Here is a 26,388-nt window from a genome sequence, read left to right as displayed (position 1 = left end):
ATTGAATTGCATGTTGATTCAGAGTTTGCGTCATCTGAAGTCCTGGCAGGAGTTGGTGCCGTCTCTTCACACGTATTGGGGCGTCTGAAGTCTTCATAATAATGTTTATGAATCAATTCTGATGATTCTGTTTGCTGATAAATGTCTGTCAAACTCGTCCATAATTATTCATTTTGCCCATCCTGACTCAATACTCATGACAGCCTCTGAATGGGTAACCACCTCCCTGTAATTATAGGCTGTTTCCCATTTGGCTAATTGACTTTTTTAAGCACTCAGTCTGAACTTTTGTTCAGTCTGAACTTTGCATATAAAAAATGTGTTGTGTGTTATTGGTTTGTCTGTGTTTTGACCCTAGTTCCCTTTTGGACATGATCTCTCCTGTTTGGGATTTCTATCTGGGACTGGTTTTGTTTGTGTGCTCTGACCCCTGCCTGGATTTCTCAGTGGATTTGTATGTGTTTTGATGAGCCTCCATCCTCTGAACTCCGCCTGTTTGAGTCTGTTTACAGCTTGGATTGATTCTTCATATTGTGGCCATTGCTTCCCTATTGTTTTATTGGATTGTTTTCCCAGGTCATATTTCCCTGTGCTCTCATGTTTTGTTGTCTATGCTTCATTTCTCTATCTTCACATCATGGATCCTAAACAAAACCCTTTCAGCCTTAAGTTACAAATCAAGACTCTTCAATTGCTCATCTCCCATTGTTGTTCCCAGATGGATTTTGATCAGCTTAAGTGCTGACAATCACATGCAGGACTACAAATTCAATGAAAGAAGTCTCTTTCCCCCCGTTCCTTTCCTCTGGTCTGATAAAACACATGTTTTTTCAAATATTTAATATTTGACTCAAATTGTCAGCAAATGAGGAAAAGATTCTTCATGTAAGAAAGTGCTGCTTTTAGGGGAAAGTGCTTGAATTCTGTGCAATTTTACCATTTCTGTTAGAGAAATGACTTTGCTTCTCACCCACAGTCAATCACTGGATATAATCAAAGCTTTCCTAGAGGCTTCCTTGTCACCCAAAATGTCTCTATGTGCACCAGTTAAGAAAGTAATTACGGATTCACGTAACCTGCTGCCTCTTTTCTACTTTTTCCAAACTAACTTGGCATTTTACAGACAGTTCCTCTACCTTTTTCCACATGTCCTCAAAAGGGCCTTATGCTTGTCAAGCACGTGTTTCGACAAGATTCACAGCTCTCGCTAAGTCGCTAAGGCAACTGGAGCATGGATTTAGAAGTATCCAGTTGAAGGTTACTCTTAAAAATAAAAGTTCTTTATTGGCATTGATGGTTCCATGAAGAACCTTTAACAACCTTTCCATTCCACAAAAGGTTCTTTATAGTGGAAGAGAGATCTTAAGAATTTTAGGAATGTTCTTCACACTAAGAAAAAATGGTTCTTTTAAAGGTCCCATGGCATGAAAATTTCACTTTATGATTTTTTATTTATTTATTTTTTAACATTAATACACTCTCAGAAAATAAAGTACATGATTGTACCTTCACTGGGGCTGTACCCTCAAGGGTACAATATTGTACCTTAACCTTTAATTAAAGAAAAGAAACGCTTTAATGCTTTTTGACCCTCAAAAAGGTGCATATGTACCTTGAGGTCCAATAATAAGCCCTATGGGGTACGTTAGTGTAGATTGTACCTTGGGGGACAGAAATGGACTCCTACTGTACCCCTATTTCTGACAAAAAAAAGTCTTTTTTTTAGTAGATGCTAATACAGCTTTAGAACGATAGCAAATCAGAGCAACATGAAAAGCCAACAACATATGCTAGTGTTAGCTACATGATAATAACTGTGACAGCATACATAAACAAACCAACTAAAGGCCACACCCCCACCCTCCACCTTGCCCCGCCTCTCTCCTCCTCATTAGCATTTAAAGCTACAGACACAGAAATGGCACGTCCTAAGGAAAGCTCGTTGTGGGACTGGCTTGTAGTGGCTGTAATTCTGCACCAAAGCTGAATTTCGGGAAAGAGACCTCAGATACAGCATTAGGGGACCACTAAGGCCTATATAAAAGCATCCAAAAAGCAGCATGTCATAGGACCTTTAAGAACTGTTGACTGCAAGGTTCTTTGAGGAACCAAAAATGGTTATTCTATGACATCGATGCCAAAACACCCATTTGGAACCTTTATTTTTAAAAGAGTCTTTTGTGTCAAATACTTAAATTTAACTTTACTTCAACCACTCAGAAAACTATAGACTATTACCGATAAGGTTTTGTCAACATCTACAAAAAAACATCTTTACACTGCAAAGGTTGAAATGGCATTCATGTTTATTTACACAAAGTGTTTAATGCTGCTCAGAGATGGCTAACATGTATTTACACAGCAATTTCATAATGTAAATTGTCTTTCTTCCAATCTGGAAAAGCCAGTTGTGGATATGAAAACTGATTCTGAGTCTTTGCTTACTGAGTACTCTACTTATACCAAGAATCAGTTTCTTCCTGTTGCCTGTTTGTGTCTTGAGGAAAGCCTTGATATGAGGCTGGACTGGTCCATCAGATCTAGTTTGAGAAATGTCTGGGAAGAAGCATATAGAAATGAAATCAGCTGCACATCCAGATGCACTTTGTTTCAAAGGGCCCACATTATAATAAGGCAGAGGCTATTTACTCTCAGTAAAATTGGCAGTATTTTCTTTTCACTAAGTGTAAATAGTAGTTAGATGCTATTTATACTTAATGCAAATATGGTAGATACTATTTGAACCCTAAATATTGGTGTGCGGAGTTAGTGTAAATAGCCTTTGCCAAGGTGGGCTATTTGCACTTAGTGTAAATAGACACTCCGTAATTATAATGACACTCAATTAGCAGCAGGATTTTGAAGACATCTGTGATTTCTTTCTTTTTCTAACCAATCTATCTATCTATCTATCTATCTATCTATCTATCTATCTATCTATCTATCTATCTATCTATCTATCTATCTATCTATCTATCTATCTATCTATCTTTCTTTCTTTCTTTCTAACCAATCTATCTATCTTTCTTTCTTTCTAACCAATCTCTCTCTCTTTCTTTCTTTCTTTCTTTCTTTCTTTCTTTCTTTCTTTCTTTCTTTCTTTCTTTCTTTCTTTCTTTCTAACCAATTAATCTATCTTTCTTTCTTTCTAACCAATCTATCTTTTTTCTTTCTTTCTAACCAATCAATCTATCTTTCTTTCTTTCTTTCTAACCAATCTATCTTTCTTTCTTTCTAACTAAGCTATCTTTCTTTCTTTCTAACTAAGCTATCTTTCTATCTAATCTATCTTTCTTTCTAACTAATCTATCTTTCTTTCTAACTAATCTATCTTTCTATCTAATCTATCTTTCTTTCTAACTAATCTATCTTTCTTTCTTTCTAACTAATCTATCTTTCTTTCTTTCTAACTAAGCTATCTTTCTATCTAATCTATCTTTCTTTCTAACTAATCTATCTTTCTTTCTAACTAATCTATCTTTCTATCTAATCTATCTTTCTTTCTAACTAATCTATCTTTCTTTCTTTCTAACTAATCTATCTTTCTTTCTTTCTAACTAAGCTATCTTTCTATCTAATCTATCTTTCTTTCTAACTAATCTATCTTTCTTTCTAACTAATCTATCTTTCTATCTAATCTCTTTCTTTTTAACTAATCTATCTATCTTTCTTTCTCTTTTTAACTAATCTTTCTCTCTTTCTTTCTTTCTTTCTTTCTTTTTAACTAATCCATCTTTCTTTCTTTCTAACTAATCTATCTATCTTTCTTTCTTTCATTCTTTCTTTCTACCTAATCTTTTTCTTTTTTTCTAACTATTCTTTCTTTCTAACTATTCTTTCTTTCTTTCTTTTTTCTTTTTTCTGTCTTTCTTTCTTACTATCTTTCTTTTTTCTTTATTTCTTTCAAAGTAATCTTTCTTTCTAACTAATCTTTCTTTTAACTTTTCTTTCTTTCTTTCTAACTAATCTATCAATCAAAATTTTAACTACTTTAAACTTCAAACTACTTTAAACTTCTTCAAAATCTCTGGTCCGGCTTTCTCAAGCCAACTTAAAGTTTGTCTCAACAAACTTTTTTTTCTAGTTTGATATTGATGTTTCTTGTATAAATCTCAATTATATAGATGAAGTGTTTGGAGAGGGAATTCAATTGGTGGCTAATTACACTTCATTGTCAAGAAGATGAAAATCCCATAACAATCACTGCATGCTTTTCAAAATGTCTCTCAGTATCACGAGTGATAGAATATAAAGACATGCAGGTGGATAACAATATGCTGGCATTTACTCAACGGCCATTTCAATTTGAATCAAAGAAGATCAGCTGTTTCTCTTTTTTTCATTCTTTTTCACATCCCCCACCACACACACACACACACACACATCATTATGAGGACTTTCCATAGGCATAATGGTTTTTATACAGAGTTAATGATATTTTCTATCTCCTGTCTCCATAATAACCCACGCTAAAATCTTTCTGCATTTTTACATTATAGTAAAAGTTTGTTTAGTATGTTTATTTAGCGATTTGAATTATGAGGACATGTGCATGTCAGAGCAAATGAATCATTGTTACATTATACTGTTTTGAATTGTCCTTGCATGTGATGACAATTTTCAGGATCTCTTCATGACCCTGTTTGTTAGATTTCTGGACTTTTAGTCGATATGAAGTTTTTCCATTCTGGAAAAGGGATTCAAATATTTAGGAACCATCTTGGACTGCATGTGCAAATTCATCAGGCCAATAAAACGCTGTCAGGAATGAGAAACCTGCATCTAACTAGGAATAGCTAGTAAATCATATTTCATGGTCGTGTCTTAATAAAGACTTTTGCTTATAAATCAACAACAACACGTAAGAGCTCTTCACTGTATTCCTTGCAAAACATTTCAATAAGAAATATACTGATTCTAACTCACCAGCAACACACCTGTCTAACATCTGTCTGATGTTTTATGCCGATGTATGCTTGTATTTCAGGGATAATAACTTCATCAAGGATTTTCCGCAGCTGGCCGACGGATTAATGGTGATTCCTCTGCCGGTGGAGGAACAGTGTCGAGGAGTTTTGTCAGAGCCTCTGCCCAACCTGCAGCTGCTCTCAGGTGAATCTTCATCGTCAACTCATTTATCACGTCCTCTGAGGGATCAGTGCTTTACAGGCTTCCTATTTACACTTCACAGACTTTCCTCTGAGGTCCACTTATAATGTCACAAGCTAGTTAAATAAACAACGTGTGAGATACAATTGTTAAGAGAAGATGTCTGTGACTCCTTATAATTAAATTAGGCCTATTAATTCATACAGGCTTGGCATCTCTAGTTTTTAATAAGATGGATGGTGAAAACAAACAAGACTGTACGTGATTAATTGTATAGTTCTAAAACAGATGGCTTCAGTATTGCTGTCATTTTTACAACTCTGATTTGCACAGAATGGGAAAAAAGGTTAAAGTCAGCATGAGTTGCGATCGTCTTTTCTTCCTTATTGTGATGTATATCCCAATTAAACGCTTTTGGAACAAGAACAAATGTGGGCAGGGCTTGATTTTGTCTGTGGGGAATTGATTGGATGGTTGTGGTTTGCTATTGGTGGATCTCATGTGATTGACAGGTTGCCCCGCCCTCGTCATCAGAGAAGAGAAGAGATGCTGTAAGAGTGAGGGGAAGTTACTTTGATTCAGGATTACGAGGAATATGAGTTTAAAACAATAATTATGTGCACAAACAAATTATAATAAATACTGCAATATTCCATAAAACAGTTGGAATTGTCAATTTTGATTTCATGGTGACTTTAAAAACATGGATGTAACAAAGTTTATTTTTGTCCTTTTCTCACGCTCTTTTTCTCACTTGGTAAATTATTTAGTAAATTCCTGTTTTTCATGATAAATCCCCTTTAAAATGGAGCACGGCGTGAGGAACTGACAGTAATCGCAGCATCAGCTCAGTGGACGGCTGCTCTCTGTCTCAATGACTGTGAGAGAGGAAAACCAGTCGTGCAGAAAGCTTTCATTTCCCCCCTCACATCACTTTTGATCACAACTCCCAATTCAGAGCTGTCTTTTCATTTATTTGTTTTCACTCCAGTTCTTTCTAATGTGGACTCCACATAAATGTGGGCTCAGATGACAAGTGGCTAATTTAATAACAGCTTGTCTTTTCCAGGACTGAGAGTGGAGAGTTGTTAATGCTGATTACGGCTCTCAGTTTTTGCTGCAGCAGTTCCTAATGAGATTTGCACTATCACTGCGTCTGTCAGCATGTGAAGATATAAGTGTGATATGGCTGATGCGGTGTTTTGAGGGTGCTGCTGTCATCTCACACCATACAAATAGGATAACGTTGTTGTCGGGCGGAATCCTCGTATCTCCAAAACCATTATTTTTTAGGAAATTAAAAAAAAAAACGACATATTTTTTGAGTTATTAAACATTGTATCGTTAAAGTTGGTATTTTACCATATACTGTTGTGTACCAACTTTAACACAACATTTCCCCAAAATCATGTTTAATCGGAGATACGAGATTCATGACTTGGGAGCAGGGAGATACGAGGTTACGCTGTCATTGATTAGAACGGTACGGACACAGACGTCGCTGCTGCCAGCAGTGTTCATCAAAGTCTGCGGTCGCGTTGAGCCTTTTGACAAGAGACAAGGCTTTAAGAGCTATTCAAAGCTAATGATTGTGGTAACATACATCTTCCTAAACTCCATTTTAAACGTTTAAGAGCTATGAGTGATGCAATACCAAAATAAAACGATAAACTGACTAGGCTGTCTAATAGGCGGAAATTAATCTGCACGCAAACAAAGTCGGCGGTCGCGTTGAGCCTTTTGACAAGAGAAAAGGCTTCAATAGTTAACCAAAGCTAACGACTGTGGTTACATACATCTTCCTAAACTCCATTTTAAAGGTTTAAGAGCTATAAGTGATGCAAAAGAAAAAACGATGAGCTGACTAGGCTGTCTAATAGACGGAAATTAGCCTAATCTGCATGCAAATTTACCTTCGTGGCTCACGGGCTTCATTCTGCACCGAAGCATTCAATTTTTAACAAAACAGGCCTACTCAAATGTATCTAACCTAACTATTTCACTCGTTATTGTCTAAAAAACAGACAGAATTATCCAAAGATAGGCTTACTTGTCGATGTGAAAAAATATGAAATTGACAAAATTTGGACATAGGAGGTTACCGTCAGACAGCGATGATAAGCAGCATGACAGGTAGCCCTATACTTCCCACACATCTATCTACCTAACCTACCTTATCTTTATGGTCAGGAATCGGATACTTGTTATAAAATTAAAATTTCTGTCCCACTTAACGATCCCTGTGTGCACATTTGAATGTGGTTTTTAACCATTCAAGAATTAATTTCGGCAGTTGCGTGCTGTTTTCTGTGCTGAGCACATCCACCTCTCATATAGTGCACGAATACTGAATTGAGTTCTCTTTTGCATCTTTTTGCGCTTGAACAACAAATATAAACAAAAATGTCAAAATATCCTAGTAAACACAGTCGGTTATGTGATGTCTAAAGTGAACGTAAACAGTTGAGAAAGTAAACGCATGTGTAACAGTATATTGGATCCATGCATTAGGTCTTAAAGTGACAGCAGCCTAATAAACCTGCTGCCGTCTGTGTCATTACTGTTAATCAAAGAACAAAAGAACAAGAAAAACACGGACTAATCTTGACTGAATAACTTTTGTTACTTTAATAAGGATTAATCTATATTTTATTTATAAACAAAAAAAATGCAGTGTTATTTTACATTTGATTTCAATTTCTGTTCATTGAATGTATTTGTGCTTTTGCTAATTTGTTCTTATTGTATTACTGACTGTATACTTGTCTTTAATAATGTTTGGAATAAAAATGAGTTAGTCTAGTTTATTAGTTAGTTGTTCTTTAGGGTGCTGTTTTTCATTTATGGTATTCAGCTGCAACAGAATGTTTTGACAGAGTAAATATGTTTGATATCAAAATGTTTGACCTTTTTTTTTTTTTTTTTTTTACCATATAGGAATTAAAACAGGGATTGAATTGGAATTGCTAAAAAATCAGCCCACCTATTACATGCTTTTTACAAAGTTTACTTGAGTGTATTAAGAAACAGAATCTCTTTAAGTTCACTTAAGTGGCCTTTTATTTAATCAATATATAATTCAATTCAATTCACATTTATTTATATAGCGCTTTTCACAATACACATTGTTTCAAAGCAGCTTTACAGAAAATGCATTACATTTTACAATTTAGAGTGATCTGTTATCAGAGGTAACTGTCTTAGTTATATATTTCAGAAATGTACATATACAAATCACAGTATCTAAAAATTTATTAATTTAAACAATTTTATAATTTAAGGCAGAAACAATTAGCTAATTGAAGTAATGAATACATGTTTGTTAACAAATGATTCTGACATATAGAGAATAATCTGCAAGTACAGTTTAAAGATATGAAGTACACTTCGTCAAGTGCACATTACATACAACTAGAATGAACATACAACTTTTTCCTGAAGAAAATGTGAGTGGTGCTTGCAATGGCAAAACTCGGCACGGTTGGTAGGGTTTTACTGGGCGGTTGCTATGGTGTTCTGGGCGGTTTCCAAGGTATTCTGGGTGGTTGCTAGGCAGTTGCTAGGGTGTTCTGGGTGATTGCTAGGCGGTTGCTAGGTTCTTCTGGTTGGTTGGTAGGCGGTTGCTATGGTATTATGGGTGGTTGCTAGGGTGTTGCTATGCGGTTTGTAGGTTGTTCTGAGCGGTTGCTATGGTGTTGCTGGGCGGTTGCTATGGTATTATGGGTGGTTGCTAGGGTGTTGCTAGGCGGTTTATAGGATGTTCTGTGTGGTTGCTATGGTGTTGCTAGGTGGTTGGTAGTTGTCACAGATGGCATTTTCTTGGCATGATTTAGCACTTACCTAATCGGTATTAGCATGTAGCTATTCACAGCAAGCATGTGTAGCATGTTGGAAGTCCTGTTTGCTAGCATGAGTCTTAAAAGAGCCAACCCCCATCTCTATACAATGTTCTGATACAGAGATATAGGTCTTGCAAAATGGTTGCTAGGGTACTCTGTTTGGTTGCCTCCTTGAGGAAGACCTCTTTGATTTTCATGGAAACAATTTATGTCTGAAATGTAGCTTTTTAAGTTGTAGAAGCGAGACATTAATCAACATCATATATGTTTGTGTTACAGGAGATGCCCAGTTCAGTGAAGCCATGGGATATCCCATGATGCAACAGTGGAGAGTGCGGAGTAACCTGTATAGAGTGAAGCTTAGTGCCATCACCTTGTCCACAGGTACCATAAACAGACAAACAACAAACCTATGAATACTCTTCCTTAATGTGTGTGTGTGTGTGTGTTCAGTGCATTTATACTTAAAAGAAAAATTACATCAAAGGGTTAATTCTCATTCCAAATGCATGTGTCTTTTCTTAGACAGAACACATAGATATTTTGAGAAACATTCACGTGTTTTGTTTTGTTATACGTAATTTAAAACGTCATATGCATGGTCAATAACTCATGGGGTCCAGCTTTAAAGGGGTTATGAAATGTATTTTTCAGATCTCTACATTATGTTTCTGGAGTTTAGTTTATGATTTTTTTTTTTTTGCATCAAAAAAGTATTTGTAAAAAAAAAAAAAAGAAAGAAAAAAGATGGTGACAAGCAAGCAATATTTGACAATCATTAATCAAAGATTTTCCCAACATAGGACATTCATTGTTTCTCTATGTGTGGTGGTGCTTTGGTCAGATTTTTCAAAGGTGCTGAAATCCCTGACGGCAGACAGCACACGGGATGAGTTGCTTGCCTTTATTCGGCAGTACGGCAGTCATTACATCTCTGAGGCGCTGTATGGCTCTGAACTCACCTGCAACATCTACTTCCCCAGCAAGAAGTCCCAGCAACAGCTCTGGCTCCAGTACCAGAAAGGTAAGAGAAGGGAAAGAGGGTATCCTCACAGACAAATAAAACTAAATAAACAAACCATTTCATTTCATAGGGTGTGTGCATTTACACTCCTGGGTAGGGTTGCAGCAGCCATTCACAAGTTCTAACTGAACCTAGAACGTAAAGTCCACACTAGGGACTTAGTAACTACTATGATTTATAACTATCACTGTACTTAATTCAGTTGCACCATTTGTTCTTACCACAGAACGCAGATAATATGTTAAACTTGAGTGCGCAGTTCACCATCACTCCGTTATGGAAAACAAACGAAACGTTGCTTTTCTCTTATTCATCTCCTCAGCAGCTTTATTCAGCAAAACTTCAACAGGAAACATTTTTACAACGTAATCACGTAACAACGTCATGTCATCACTTTCGAACCGTAATACCTCCAAATAGAACAATAGGTAATCCGACTGATACCGTATTACAATGTGTAAGAGTGCAATACTTTAACACCCCCACTCATATGGTGTTTTGTTTGTACGTCTACAGTAGCACCTGTTCCTCACGTAAGCTGATGTTTGCATAGCGTCGTTCCATAACTCATCTGGTAACTCGCTTTCTATCAGTAAGCATCTATGGCAAGCCGTTTTAGCTTAAATTGTACCCAGCGTTACTCGTTGTAAATGCATTTTTACTAGTAAGAATTCAATTAGAAAGCTCTACAATTCAATTCTTACTAGTAGCAATTACAATTACAGAGCTCTCTAATTCAATTATTACTAGTACGAATTACAATTACAGAGCTCTCTAATTCAGTTGTTACTAGTAAGAAGTGCAGAGCTCTTTAATTTAATTACAGAGCTCTGCAATTATACATATCTTTAATTTGTATTTTTACTAGTAAAAATTCAATTAGAGAGCTCTGTAATTGCATTCTTACTAGTAAGAATTTAAATGGAGAGCTCTCTAATTGTAATTGTTACTAGTAATAATTGAATTAGAGAGCTCTCTAATTGTAATTCTAACTAGTAACAATTCAACTGTAGAGCTCTCTAATTGTAATTCTTACTAGTAACAACTCAATTGTAGAGCTCCGTAATTAAATATGAATGGAAGTCAATGGAGACATATGACTAGTAAAAATTCATTTGTAGAGCTCTCTAATTGGAATTGTTACTAGTAAGAATTGAATTAGAGAGCTCTGTAATTGTAATTCTTACTAGTAATAATTGAATTAGAGAGCTCTGTAATTGTAATTCTTACTAGTAATAATTGAATTAGAGAGCTCTCTAATTGTAATTGCTACTAGTAAGAACTGAATTGTAGAGCTCTCTAATTGAATTCTTACTAGTAAAAATGCATTTACGACGAGTAACGCTGGGTACAATTTAAGCTAAAACGGCTTGCCATAAGCATCTGCTCATGTCGTAGAGTGTTCTCCAACCTCTCTCTGCTGTGCCATTCTGGTGAGGTGAATAAGGTGCAGACCTTTCATCTCTAATCTTATTCTTTTTCAACAGTGCTTGAAAATCTCAACTCGTAATTTCAGTGCCATTATCTGAACGGATGCACTTGACTTCTCCATAAGGTGCTATGTCAGCCAAGAACTCTTCTGTGGCTTGCACTGTGTCACTTTTAGACTTTAGAAAGTACACTAACACAGTACTTGAGTAGTCATCTGTAAAAGACTGTGCATACCTATGTCCTTCGTTGCTCTGTGTTGGCATGGGACCGGCCAAATCAGTGTGAATTAGTTCTAAGAGTTTCTTTGCCCTTCTGTCTGGCTCCCTGTTTCTTGTCCGAGGGATTTTTCCTTTTGTACACACTTCACATAACTGATTTTGTCTTGTTGTGTTTACTTTTATCTCCATGACTCTGACTACACCTTGTAACTTTTGAACATCTTCATAGTCACAATAGCTGCGTTTACATGGGCACTTATAATCAGATTGACGGCTCAATCGGACTAAAAAACCTTCTTAATCTTAATCGATCCGATTGAGCTCGATCCGAATGAAATTTCGATCGGATTGAAAGGGGTGGTTTATTCCTTTTGTAATCCGATCGAGAGAACATGTAAACACTTGATCGGATTGAAAACCGAAACTGAAAGGACTGCGCATGTGCGATGACGTTAAATAGTGTAATGACGTTTAATGTGCGGAACGAGCTATTCTTCCTGTTGAATAAAGTGTCATATAAATAAGTGTCCCGTCATTCTAAAATCCTCATTTCACTCGCGCGTCTGTGAAGTGAAGCAGGACAACGTCCCACCAGTCCTTGTTTTGGATTCTCATCCACAGACGACTGGTTTTGGCCGCGGGGAGGGGCATTTTTACTGCGTGATATAAGCAGCACGGCAAAACGGTTAATATGCTCATTGTCTCAAGTAAAGAACCAATAGAGGAGAATTTATGTGCGAACAGCGGGAAACTCTGTATATTTGTGCAGTGTGCGCATGTCAAAAAATCTATTCCGGTTTGAAACTTGTGACATATAAACGCGCACATCAACCCGATTACTTTATTTATCGTTCATGTTAACACCGTGTTCGGATTCATCAATCGTATTGATTTCATTCCGATTGAACCAAAAGGTGTCCATGTAAACGTAGCTAATGACCCAAAAATGCATGCCAAGTTTGTAAATCATGACACACTTTGCACTGGTCAACACTCTCTTCAATGGTTGGCAGATAATACAAATTTCCACTTTTGTGGATGTCAAACCTACTTCCGTCTTTGGTAACCATGTGACTGTTTCCTCTTTTGAAGGTGATTGTTGCTCCTGCTACTGAGAAAATGTCATGTGGGTACGAAGGCATGTATAGTGCGTCTCGTAGTTGCGCTCTGCGCTGTCGTCCAGTGTCATCTAGGAAATAAATGACTGCTGTTCCTCTTTGTTGCGTCATTCCGCTGCACTTTGTCCAGTCGGCTAACAAAGCTTTTGAACTTCGGCTGTCAAAGCTTTTGAACTTCCTGATGTCGCTCACAATGTGAGATGTTGCTCCAGCGTCTACCATGATGCCTTTCATCTTTATGTTGTTTGGTGGTCTTCCACATTCTGAGTGATATTCTGCTTTGAAGAGGTGGTCTTGTTCATCTGCAACCTTTCTGGCGCCATCTTGGTTTCCTTTTTTCTTGCACAAGAATTTGCAAGGATTGCACCACACTCTTTTGAAACATTTTCTTGCTTTGTGACCCTTTATTCCATATTTGTAACGTCACATTGGTATCTTCTTCTTTTCTGTGCTTAGTATTGAAAGGGCCTCGTCCTTGTCTTGTGTGTGCCTTCATCACATTATCTGTTGATTCTGTTCCTTTAATTTTCTCCGCCTCCTTGTGAATTTGTCTTCTTTTAAAGTCTGTGAAAGTAACGTTGTCCTCATTTTGAGCTAGCGTCTTGAAAGAGTCTGGTAGTCCGCGGAGAATCATAGCTATGGTCAGTTCATCACTCATGGTTTCTCCTGCATCTCTCAGGGCTGTAATGATGTTCTCTGTCCTTATTAAGAAGTCGGTAACACTCTCGTTGTCTATGCGTAGCTGGCTTAACGACGTGTACATGTTTATTATTCGTGGCTTGCTTTTCCCTGATTAATGCTCTTTCAGTATTCTTAGGGCTTTCCTGCCATCATCAGTAGCTTCGTGTCTTATCAGTGATAGGCTTTTATCATCTATCAGTCTTACTAGTTCAGCATAGCAATCAGCATTCTTCCGTCTGTCTTCGGCTAGCTGTTCTGCGTTATCACCAGTGGGCTCGTGTAGAATAGTCTCTTTTAGCTTTAAAGTATGCAAATAGCTTAGAAATCTTGTTTCCCAAAGATCATATTTATCTTCGGATCCATCAAACAAAGACTGCGGTGCCAGGATTCCTGTCCCTCTGCTTGCCATTTTATAAAATTGCAGACTTTCAGTATTAATATCTAAGCTTGATTGTTAGCTCTATTTAATAACGCGTAATACGTCGCGAATGGCTTTACTCACAGCGCTCGCTTGTTTCCGTGACTGGGCCCATAACCTGTTAAACGCCAAATATTACACTAGTGGATTGTGGACATGTGCTAAATGAGTTCATGTTCGTTCAGCATATATGACCTCTGAGTCAACCCACCTCTGAGACAGCAAATACAAATTCAGACAGCCTACAGGTCGATACAGAGGCAATAAACCAGGGCTAGCCAACACTATTGGTTATTTAAAGCTGCAGTACTTAAGATTGCTTGGTTGAAAATAGTATGTTTCCTTGCTTTACCCCGATTTGCTTATATAATAATTACTTCAATGGATAGGCTAACTCAAAAAGGCATCTGACAAATAACCCATATAGCTAGTGGCAAAAAAAAACAAAAACAAAACTGCATGCATTTTGTAGAAGAACATTGTTTTGGTTGTGCTTCAGTCTGCGTGAATTTTGCAGATGAGTATTTACCCTTCACAATAAATGGTTCACAATGAACTCGGTTAGAGATCTAAATGTGGCAATTCATTTGTTCAATAAAAAAACCTTAACTGTAGAGTAATACAAACGCCATCTCTGCGACACTTTTTTCATTCAAATCCCTCAGTTCTCACAATCTCTAAAAAAGTAAAGGCAATGTTGATTCTGGTTTTATTACAAGCTTTGTCGCGTTCTGTTTTACCAGCAGACTCTCCTCTGTTCAGATTTAGTTTAAAACGGGTAATTTAGTGGCTCCATGTCAACGTTTCTTGCTTGTTGTGACAACTAACCTCTGCCACTCCCACACCAGATACACGACAAGGCAAAATAACTCTTCTCTATTAACGGATATGACGAGACACGTAAATAAACCATCCCGCCTGGTCTAAAAAATAAACACTTTCAGGATTACCACAGTGAATCATGGTAAGACAAAAACATGTTTTGGAAGAAGGGTTGATGATGTATTGGCTCATAATTTAGATTGTTAATTTTGAACAGCAACTACAAAAAAAAGTTACATATAGTGTAGCTTCAAAAAAACTTTTTCAGACAAGAGTTTCTACATCGGATCGGCTTTTCTGAGTTTCTTTCGGAGTCAAACCAACAGTGGAAACAGTCAGTGTTTGAGACATTATTTATGGATATCTTTTTTATTTATTTTTTGTTATGTCTTTGCTTTTCACAGCCACTAGAGGCCAAATCCTCCATACTGTATTCGGATGCATCTTTTGAACACCTAGTCTGTGATTAGTCTTTGAGTGTGGCAACGTCTTAAATCTAGTGGTATGAACTAGGCCAGGGATTTTCAAGCAGGGACACCATTCCTGTGAAATCTTATTCATGTGTGCTTACCCAAACCTACTGTTTTGATGATACACATAACAGCTGCTAGCGTTTGTGAGCAGTTTTTCTCTTCATTACATGCCTCTGATGCTTTGATGTCAGATGTACAGATCATCTTCAGATGGTGTAATTGTGGACGTGTGACAGCTGGAACATTTTAAATAACTTTAGAAATATTGTTTATTAACCTATTTTCCCAACACTGTATTCCACAGAATAGTTTAAAATGCATTCATTTGCTTTTAAACATTATTAAAAGTGTCCAACAGTTGACCTGGTAATGGCTTATTTTTTTTCAGTAAAATGAAGGCAAAGATCTTTAATACAATAGAAGTCAAAAAAAAAAAAAATAAAAAAAAAACATACAATCTCACACGTTTCTTTTATTGCACACAATTGGTCATGAACATTACAAACACAAATTTCACTGACTCCAACACCAATGCTTGAACATGATTGTGTTTAGATGAATTATGAAAGCAATATGTCCATTGAGAATCTCCTGCCATAAACTCTGACAAACTGCGCAACAGTTTGAGAAAATACTCATTGTTTAGGCCTTACTTATATGACCTTAATGATAGGTAATGTTAAATACCCAGAAAAGGGCAACTTTGCAGGCGATTTACATATGACTATACCTTGTATGTCACTTTTTCATGATTTGTTGCACATTATGCTTTGACAACCAACAAGAAACAAAAAAACACTCACTCATGATGGTCTTCTATTATACATGTACAGAATGACAAAAACAATATTTATTGCATTGTGGATTTAGGTTTGTGCGTTTACTAAAAGTTAAAATAAGTAACAAAATCCCTGGGCCCCATTTTCCATATATTGCTTTATACATCTAAGATAATGATGCTTAACAGATTTTTTAATAGTGATAATTGCTATTTAGCTCTTCTTTTTTATTGTGCAAATTTGTATCTTGTTAATTGTTAAAGATTGCGTACTCCTATTTATTGGAAAAGCTCCATGTATTAATGCTTGATACTAAGAAATAAATCAATTGGTCAATGACTACAGCAAGGAAATTATTACTAATTGACATTTTATTACATAGATCATGACATATTATATTAAGTGAGAGCCATTAAAAGGATGAGCACAATTCCTAACACAAGACCATATTTATAAGGCCATAAGAGCAGGGAAAGCAGCCAAAACAAGAACATACTGGCAGAAAGAGGAGAATACAAGGTGTTTGTTACATTATTTCCATTTTCATTGTGTCTTTACTCTTGCGTTTCAACAGAATTGGTGATTTATTATTATTTTAGGATTAATGCTAGATGAATTTAACAGTTTAATTCTGAATCCTGAATCACAGTTGCATGAAGGCAAAAATAAAAGTGGTCTTTATAAACCTGTATTCTACTTCTAACATGGCCAGGCAATGTTTCATTTCTAAAGGGTCACATACTCTTTTCTAATGACACGGCAGACTAGTATGTCTGGATCTCCTGTGCATTTAAGGCCAATGCAGGTTGTCTGCTTTTGTTGGAAATGCACGTTTATTAAATTAAAACTTAAGCGATTTAGAATTAATAAGGCCAGAAACACTACGCAAATGCATGGCCAACACACTGTGGTCCGGTTCAATTTACTTGCGTTGTTTGGCAATAAGCAACCTCACGAAGGTGATATTAGTTACCTGTAAACGTCTGTGCCATTTAACTGGATATGCTATATATTTAACTTGGCGAAACTGTTGACGACAGTAGTTGACCTAGAGTAAAGAGAAAATGGACATAAAACAAGACGTTTGCATTAATGTCTACCAGCATAGAGAATGCAACGCATACTTGCATTGTGTTATGAATTGTGATAATGGGTTTCCATCCTAATCTAAATGTGATTGTAGCCTTAATCTGCTCCAGCACACGTTTGAACATACACACCCAAATGAAAACTAAACATTACTAATAACATAACCAAGATTTTAAGACAACAAGCTCAGCGCTGTCTAAAGCTTTCAAGAAGGACAGTTTTAAGATCCACCTCTCAGATACAAGGACACTTTAATGCAAATTATCATTTCATATATGTTGTAATTTGCTGAGTCATTTCCCTTTCAGTTGAACTATTGCAGTTACTCTCATGATAGGCTTGTACATATCTCCTGAATTTGACAGGCCTTTGGTTCCTGCAACATAGTAATGCTTGTACAAACTAGGTTACACTACAAACCAGTTCACAATGAATGAACAACTATAATATACAACCTTTGTAGTAACAATAACTTAAACATTTTTTCAAGCATGTTGTTCTTTAGTTTAACTGTATTTTAATAAGTAGAAACTTCATACTGTCGCAGAAATCATAAAGTCCTTCAGTTATGAGGGGGCACTTTAATAGAGAGGGCATTATGGGAACTCATTACAGCGATTACACACGAACATGACCCTCACAGCAGCGTTTTGAGTCACTTTTCCAAATCAAATGAAGCACCTTCCCATTAGTAATATTCTGGGTACAGTTACAGTACAAGTTAAGATCAATCATAGCACTTGTGGCATAATGTTGATTCCCTTATATACAATATACTGTATATTTATGTTTCAGTGAGGCATTTGCAATGAAGGTGGATGTAGCCAATCCATAAATGTTAAAACTCAGTTTCAAACGTATAGCAACAACATGTAAAATAAGTGTTAACAAGACTGTGGTGTTGAACAAAACAATTTTTAAATCTACAATTAAAAAATAAATGCAGAGAACAACTTTACCACTGAAATAAACTACAAATTATACCATACAATTAGTGTTCTGTGAGTGGTTTTATAAATTCATAAGTTTCACACTTCTGCTTTTAAATCCAAACATGACTCCATTTACATAGTAATTGTTTCACCATAATCTTCATTTTTTAAAGAAAATGAGGACTTTTTCTATGATTATCAACATTATGCCAAATGCTGTTGATTGAGCCTAACTTCTACTGAACCTGGAATATTCCTATAATATCACTTGTAAAAAATTACTTTGTCATTAACTCACGATCTTAATGCTAGTACAGCAGCACACACACAGAAAGACCAAACTGATGAGAACTTATGCACGCATAAAGAACAACATTTTCAGTTATTGCCATCAGTTGTGCTATATTTCAAAATCCATTTGCCTAAAGCATCCATAATAATACCCATAAGCCATAATCCAATTGCTCCATGGCAGTGGTGAATGGTTGCGGTGTAGCTGCTTGATCCCAGTCGCTGCAAGTCACAGGTCAGAAAGCAAACGCATTTGTATCAAAGCCATTGAATTAAAGTGACTAATATTATAAAGTGTCCACAGCAGTCCTAACACGTAGAGGAACGTCTCCTTTGCAAGTACGTGTAAACCTTCACACAGTGGTCCCAGCAATCCAAGACGAGGAGTTGTCCCTTCTGGGTAACAGCTACACCTACAGGGCACGTAAGGCCCTCCTGAATGAGAATGTTGTAACCACCTTCTTTGGGGAACTGCAGTATCTCCTTACGCCCACTGTCCGTCACGATCAAGTCCCCGTTGGAGTCCACACACATCCCGGTGATGCAACGGAAGTCCTCATTCTCTGAGAAGAAGTGGCTGAGTTGCTTTCCCAGCTGCCCATCCATTCCCACCGAGCCAATGGAAAACCCCCCTTCGAGGTGGTGTTCATTGTGTCTATTCTCGATGTTTAGACCCAAGCCCTGCGTAAAGTAGACTGTACCTGAGGAGTCGCAAGTTACAAATTTGGGTCTGACGGCCGAGCATAATCGGTTATAGTTCACTACCCCTACATTGCGATCCACAGCCAGGCACCACAGCTTCCCACCCTCGACATCGGACACGACAAACTGCCCTGAAGGCATAGCCGCGATTCCCCATGGCTTAATGAGTTGGTTCTTGTGGCATGCGACGCATTGGCCATCGGTGGTGTAAACCTTCACAGAGTTGTCATAGTTATCAGTGACACCGATGAGTCCCTGAGCATTGATTGCAATTGAGAGAGGGATGAGGTTGGGAAGGTCAGCACCGAGGAAGCTCAAAACGAAGTTGTCGATGCTGCTCGGGTTGCGCCGTATCTCCTTTTGGAAGCCCTTGCGATTGAAGATCTGGATGCGGTAATTCCCTCGGTCGGCCACAAGAACCTCACCCAGCGGTGTAACACAAATGCTTACCGGCAAGTTGAACATGCCTGGCAGATTGCCCTTACACCCCATCTTTTTCACGAACTGACAAAGCTGCCCACCAGAAGCCCCTGGAGAAGGCCCTCCTCCATCTACGGACTTGGACTTGAAGCTACCGGGGGAAGCGCAAACAGCATCTTCAACTGTTGTCGCCATGTCAATATCACGATACATGTCCAAAGGGTCGGCAGCGGCAAAATCGAGTCCATCTTCCTCTTCGGCATTGACAGTGCAGGGTTTTGTGGTCAGTTGCCCCATGTCAATGGGTTTTGCAAACTCAATTTTAACCAGTTCAGGCTCTTGTAGTTTCAGAACAACAGGAAGATTGGTTTTTATATCCAACTCCTCTTCTTCATTGTTACTCCCTTCCTCCAGTAGAGCAATATCAGTCTGCTTGATCCTCATGGTTAGGTAGTCACACCTTGACACCACCTGCACTTCAGCGATATTGAGCAGGTATGTCTGCTCTTCCAATATCTGGGCATTCAGCTTCTCTATTTCGGCTAAGGACGTAGCAAAGGCACGACGGGAGCGGCCAAGTTCCTCTTGGATCCGCAACTCAGCCTTGGCATACTCTTGCTGTACAGCCTTGTACTTCAGTCGGAGTGATTTTGTCACATTGTCGATTGCTGCCTTCTTCTTCTGAATATTGCCCATTGCCTCCCGCAAGTTAGAAAGCTTCCCGCTGATGTCTTTCCGGCACTGTTCGGCAGCCACGCGAATGGCCTGTACGACATGGCCTTGACGCTGATGCCCCTCGTTTTTACAAATATCGCACAGCGCAACGCTGCAGTCACGGCAGTACTGACGGGGAAGTCGGTTTTTACAAGACTTGCACATGAGGCCCATGGTGGAGACACAAGAACTCGCACAGTCAATGATCTTCAACACGGTGAGATTGTCAGCCAGCTGGGAAATACTGCTCATTCGAGACACCTTGCTGCAAAATGGGCAGCGCACACCGTTTATCGTGCTGGCGAGGAGTTTCTCAAGGCACTGGCGACACACAGAGTGACCGCACTGCAGGAGCTTGGGTCGAAGCTGATCCTGGTTGTAGGTTTCCAGGCAAATGGGGCATTCCAGCACCTCCCGGAACAAATCTGGATCTAGGGACGTTGGTGTGGCCATGATGCCTTCTAGTGCCTACAGGGTGTCTACAGGGGAGGAAAAAAGTCATGATGTCTATGTGTTTGATGTACATTATGTTCAGTTATAATAAAAAGTTGCAAAAAGAAGAATTGTGATTTTACTTAAAGGATTAGTACACTTTCAAAAAATGTTTTGCTGATAATTTACTCACCCCAATGTCATCCAAGATATCCATGCCTTTCTTTCTTCAGTTGAAAAGAAATGAAGGTTTTTGAGGAAAACATTCCAGGATTTTTCTACACAGAATGGACTTCAATGGCAAACAACTATACCAATGTTCAAAGAAGGTTCAAATGTCCGTCTCAGTGCAGCTTCAAAGTCTCGACACGATCCCAGTTGAGAAATAAGGGTCTTATCTAGTGAAACGATCGGTCATTTTCTAAAAAAATAAATAAAATTATATATATACTTTTTAACCACAAATGCTCGTCATGTACCATCTTCTGAGATGTGCCAAGCATTGCGTCATCACATTGGAAAGGACATGCGTCACATCATTTATCTAAGTTATTTGTCTGTGTACTCCGGTTCAAAAAGGCGAAAAATCTCATTTTCACCTCCAACTTCAAATTGTCCGACATCTTTGTTTTAATTTATTATTATTATTATTTTTATTTTTTTTCGTGACCTTTCCAATGTGATGACGTAATGCGTGGCGCATCTCAGAGATGGGTCAAGACGGGCATTTGTGGTTAAAAAGTATATATATATATATATATATATATATATATATATATATATATATATATATATACATATTTTTTTTTTTAGAACATGGCCGATCGTTTCACTAGATAAGAGCCATATTTCTCGACTGGGATCATGTCGAGACTTTGATGCTGCATTGAGACGGACATTTGAACCTTCTTTGAACATTGGTATAGTTGGTTGCCATTGAAGTCCATTCTGTGTAGAAAAATCCTAGAATGTTTTCCTCAAAAACCTTAATTTCTTTTCGACTGAAGAAAGAAAGACATGAATATCTTGGATGACATCGGGGTGAGTAAATTATCAGCAAAAATTTTTTTGAAAGTGAACTAATCGTTAATCAAGTTATTGGTTGTATTTGTCATAGGCTATGACCTAGTGCAACTATTAATCCTTATAAGGCTGCGATTACATTTGTAGTCTGCATGAAATTGCTTTAAAGTGAATGTGCAACAAAACTGTATTTTTACACATTCTCAGAACATGCCTGGGACTGATAATATGGTGTTTTCAGACAACAAGCCAAATTTGTTTTGTTTTTTAAGCAGTCTGTTCTTTCTTTTGAAATATTTAAAATTTTAAAGATTCATAGAACAAAATATGGAGGGGGCCATGAAACTAGGGATGCACCGATACCATTTTTTCAAAACCGATCTGATCCCAAACCAAACGTTTGGTAACGATACCGATCCGATACCAGCGCAGTATTCGTCAATTTCTTTTTTTCTTTTTTTTAATCAAGTAGGCTAGAATTCCTATAACTCTGTGTGTTGAACTGATAATCACTCTGTTGTGTGTTAAACACAATCTACTTAACACAGACAACTTCCTTATAAAGAAAAACAACAAATCAAAAAAAAATGCATGATCATAATCTATGACAAAAATGCTATTATAAACTAGATTAGTGGATAATTCAGCAGTAGAATTATCTCTAGAAAAAATCACGAGTGCACAATAATTGTATAAAATCTGAACATTTAGTGAAAAAAAAACATTATTTAGTGGGGAACAAATACGAGACAATAAGTGTAGTACTAATACTGGTAACCTTACACTTGCTGTTTGTACAATACATTCATGAAAAACAAGATCAAAAAGATCAAAAAAATGTTGGCTATATATACTATTAAAATTAAGACAATAGTTTATTCAGCCTTTTCTTTTAAAAGTTTTAAATTTCAGTTACTGTGCGCGTGAAGAACAATAATAGTGCTCTCTACTCCATTGTTGTGATCTAACAGACACCCGGCAGAAAGTGACATGATTAAGGTACAGCAATTAAGTCCAGCAAGATAAAGTTGTTTTATGCGAAACCATAGACCTTTATCTACAGATCAAGTATAATAATAGTAACATTGAATCATCTTGGAGAGAGTTTCATCGCGTTGACTGTCGTGACCGAATGCTGAATTGCTGAATGGAGAATGATTGACAGCCGCAGCGGAGGGAAGAGTTTACGTGAACTTGAATTTAACGACTTAAATATTAATTTCTACCTCACATTATACTATAGAATGGCTTCTGAACACTTATAATATAGTGCATGAAAACTTTATGGTGCTTTATAATGTTTGTGTGTCTTTTGTGGGGCTTAACAATAACACAGAATAGTATACGCACAGTATCGGATTTGGATCGGCCTCGTTTAACCGATACCCGATCCGGCAAAGAATGGCAGTATCGGTGCATCCCTACATGAAACTTTTGTGAAAATGCTGGCGGTGGATGGTAACTTTTTATAAAAATGCCGGTAGGGAAAGAGTTAAAAGCATGTCACCTAATGCATAATGAGGTGCAGATTTAAATAGAGATGCCAGGTGAGGAAAGTTAGACATACTACATTTGTTATGTAAAATATAAGTATAGTAATAATAATGATATTCTTGACAGCGTTTCAAAAACAAAACACTGAGTCCACTGCTATTTTTCATACACAGTGTGGACTTAAAGTGATCACTTGCTAGTTTCTAGTTTTTGTTGAACATGCAAACTGCTGTTCCAATGTCATTTTATGGTTGTTTCTGCTTTGATATCCAAGCAGCCGCAATATGAGATGTTAAATGTCAAATCTCAATCATAACATTTGACAAAACAGAATGTAAACATTTTTGAAACTATTATATATATATATTTATTTATTTTTTATTGGCAGATACCAAGGATGATATAATGATAGTATATATGAAGCAATTTAACTATGGAAAATTTGATGTATGCATACTTGCTCAAAGTATAAGAAATACTTCTGTATGCCTTGCACATTTTTTTTTTTTTTTTTTTTTTTTTTTAAGTGCATTGCTATATGGACGCTTGTTTCTGCCACAGAATAAAAAATAAAAAAGGTAGTTGTGACGTTTAATCTGGCAATTCTGACTTTATATCTCGCAATTCTGACTTTATATCTCGCAATTCTGACTTTATATCACGTAATTGTGACTTTATATCTCGCAATTCTGACTTTATATCTCGCAATTCTGACTTTATATCTCGCAATTCTGACTTTATATCTCGCAATTCTGACTTTATATCTCGCAATTCTGACTTTATATCTCGCAATTGTGACTTAGCCTAATATCTCGCAATTGTGACTTAGCCTAATATCTTGCAATTGTGACTTTATATCTCGCAATTCTGACTTTATATCACGCAATTCTGACTTTATATCTCGCAATTCTGACTTTATATCTCGCAATTCTGACTTTATATCTCGCAATTCTGACTTTATATCTCGCAATTCTGACTATATATCTCGCAATTCTGACTTTATATCTCGCAATTCTGACTATATATCTCGCAATTCTGACTTTATATCTCGCAATTCTGACTTTATATCTCGCAATTCTGACTATATATCTCGCAATTCTGACTTTATATCTCGCAATTCTGACTATATATCTCGCAATTCTCACTATATATCTCGCAATTCTGACTTTATATCTCGCAATTCTGACTATATATCTCGCAATTCTGACTTTATATCTCGCAATTCTGACTATATATCTCGCAATTCTGACTTTATATCTCGCAATTCTGACTATATATCTCGCAATTCTGACTTTATATCTCGCAATTCTGACTATATATCTCGCAATTCTGACTTTATATCTCGCAATTCTGACTTTATATCTCGCAATTGTGACTTTATAACATACAAATGCAACTTTATATAAAAAAATTATATCTTTAAATCTCGCAATTGCGACTTTAAATCTTGTACTTTATACGATGTAAACTCGCAGTTGTGAGATAAAAAGTTGCAATTATCTTTTCAGATGTTTTATTCTGTGGCGGAAACACGCTTCCATAATTATCCATTAACAATGACGTTAGTAGAGTCCAGAGCAATGGATGGAATGGGAAGGAAACCATGAGAAAATGTCACGTCATTACAAAAACAGTCTGATGATGACATGCATTGATGTTGTTTCTGTATTTACTGGCTGTCCTACCACACCTACTGATGCATTTGCACCTCAACATGATCATATTGTTCCACAAAAAACAATAATACAATCCATTTTCAAATGCTAGGGCTTATATTAACTTAATGCAATTTTACTTTTTTTAAACAACTCAGCAGCAACAGCCTGTCTTGTTTATTTTTGTAGCAAAATGGCTAGCTGTAAAATCACCATCATGTTTCTGGACCACGCACTGTCATTTCTTGTACTAGTGTAATGCATGCATCATTTATAGTCACACTTATGCAGGTTATATGTAGTTATATGTCTAATAAACTGATTGACAGGCCCAAGCTTCAAAACACTGCGATCTGAGTATCGTCATCACTGTCTTCTGCGTGCATGCACACCAAAATGAAAGCGCTGTCATAAAAGCATGCGAAAAACATTCATGCGTGTTTAATTGTTGATTGTTACATGATCTCCTACCTTTAGTTCAACAGTAGCTTTTGCTTGATGTGACGACGCGCGCGTCTCTCATGTCAGCAGGTGCGCGCGACACTGCGGAGGTGACGTCATAACGGAGGTTGATTCTTTGTGTAAGTCCCGCCCCCAGTGAGATTTCGTTGGCTGCCGCGGAAGCGTGATGTGCGCAGGAACCAATCAGATGAGAGGCTGCTGTTGTCATGCGTGATGCGCAAAGTTTATTTCAGTGGCACATGAAAAGTAAGGACTGCTGCTGGAAACACATGGGTGGATCCGAAATATAAAAAAAGAGAGGAGAGAAGAAGAAGAAGAAGACCAGCGAATAATAATTATGTTATTGAGAATATAAAAAGCTAATTACATTTATTACATTAAATTAAAATAAAAACAATCAGAAAAATGCTTCAAAAATATTCAGAGTGCTGCTATAAAGTAAAGCTGAATTGAGTTTTTATAATATTAAACGAAGATAGTATTATATTATATTATATTATATTATATTATATTATATTATATTATATTACAAGAATTGATCAGAGAATGACAGCTGTTATTGTTAAAGATTACACAGACTTAATATGAAAATACTAATATATATTCGGATGTGTCATAAAATATTTAAATTATGCTTCATTACAATTTTCTATAGATGCATGAAAAAAGGAAAAGAACTTCGTGTATGATCATTTCCCTCACTATTTTAATCTAAAATGTAACTGCAGTGTAATAATTTACCGCTAGATGGCAGCAAATCTCTGTCTGAAAGTGTCATTCTGTTAAATGCACATAATACTACATCGAATTACCTCAAAAGCAAAGAGTAATGGTTATATTATAATTTATATTAAATTATTAGTATTTGAATGGTAGAGGATGACATGCAGATTATCAAGAAATTATAAAAATAAAATAAAAATGTTGCAAAAGTGGTCATATTACAAAATGGAAGAAAATATTGAGAAGAAATCTCAATGATTAAACAATGACTTTACAAAATTGTCTGAATTTGTATACAGTTAAATAGACAATCTTCAAAATATCTTATTTTGTGTTCAGCAGAAGAAAGAAACACATACAGGTTTGGAACAACATGAGGGTGAGTAGGCTAAGAGATGGTGAACTATCTTTAAGTGATGGTGACCAAACAAGAATGCATAAACAAATAAGTAAATACATAGGCTAAGTAGTTTGATAAATTAAATAGTTTTATAATGAAGTCAACAAAATGCCAGTCAACATTTGATTACATCGTTCAC

The 26,388-nt window shown here is 36.8% G+C and overlaps 2 protein-coding genes across 4 annotated transcripts in view; one reads left to right on the top strand and one right to left on the bottom strand.

Moving 5' to 3' along the window:
* The window catches only part of astn2 (astrotactin 2), a 445,829-nt gene that overhangs the window by 353,528 nt on the left and 65,913 nt on the right, over positions 1-26,388 (top strand). For all 3 annotated transcript variants that reach the window (XM_084114345.1, XM_084114344.1, XM_084114346.1), the window contains 3 exons: positions 4,988-5,112; positions 9,228-9,332; positions 9,793-9,972. In XM_084114345.1, coding sequence (XP_083970471.1) covers positions 4,988-5,112; positions 9,228-9,332; positions 9,793-9,972 — 410 coding nt within the window. The remainder of the gene's footprint in view (positions 1-4,987; positions 5,113-9,227; positions 9,333-9,792; positions 9,973-26,388) is intronic.
* On the bottom strand, positions 15,586-25,209 carry trim32 (tripartite motif containing 32). The gene is made up of 2 exons (XM_084113872.1): positions 25,136-25,209; positions 15,586-20,539 (listed from the first exon to the last, which is right to left on the bottom strand). The coding sequence occupies exon 2, from the start codon at positions 20,511-20,513 to the stop codon at positions 18,534-18,536; it is 1,980 nt and encodes a 659-aa protein (XP_083969998.1). The 5' UTR covers positions 20,514-20,539; positions 25,136-25,209; the 3' UTR covers positions 15,586-18,533.

The sequence above is a fragment of the Abramis brama genome (assembly GCF_963993115.1).
Source record: "Abramis brama genome assembly, chromosome: 5".
In the NCBI taxonomy this organism is placed as follows: domain Eukaryota; kingdom Metazoa; phylum Chordata; class Actinopteri; order Cypriniformes; family Leuciscidae; genus Abramis; species Abramis brama.
Note: the sequence above shows the minus strand (reverse complement) of the source record. Positions and strands in the feature narration are given on the sequence as shown.

Excerpts from the sequence above, each read along its gene's own strand:
- trim32 (XM_084113872.1), bottom strand. The coding sequence starts at position 20,513 with ATGGCCACACCAACGTCCCTAGATCCAGATTTGTTCCGGGAGGTGCTG.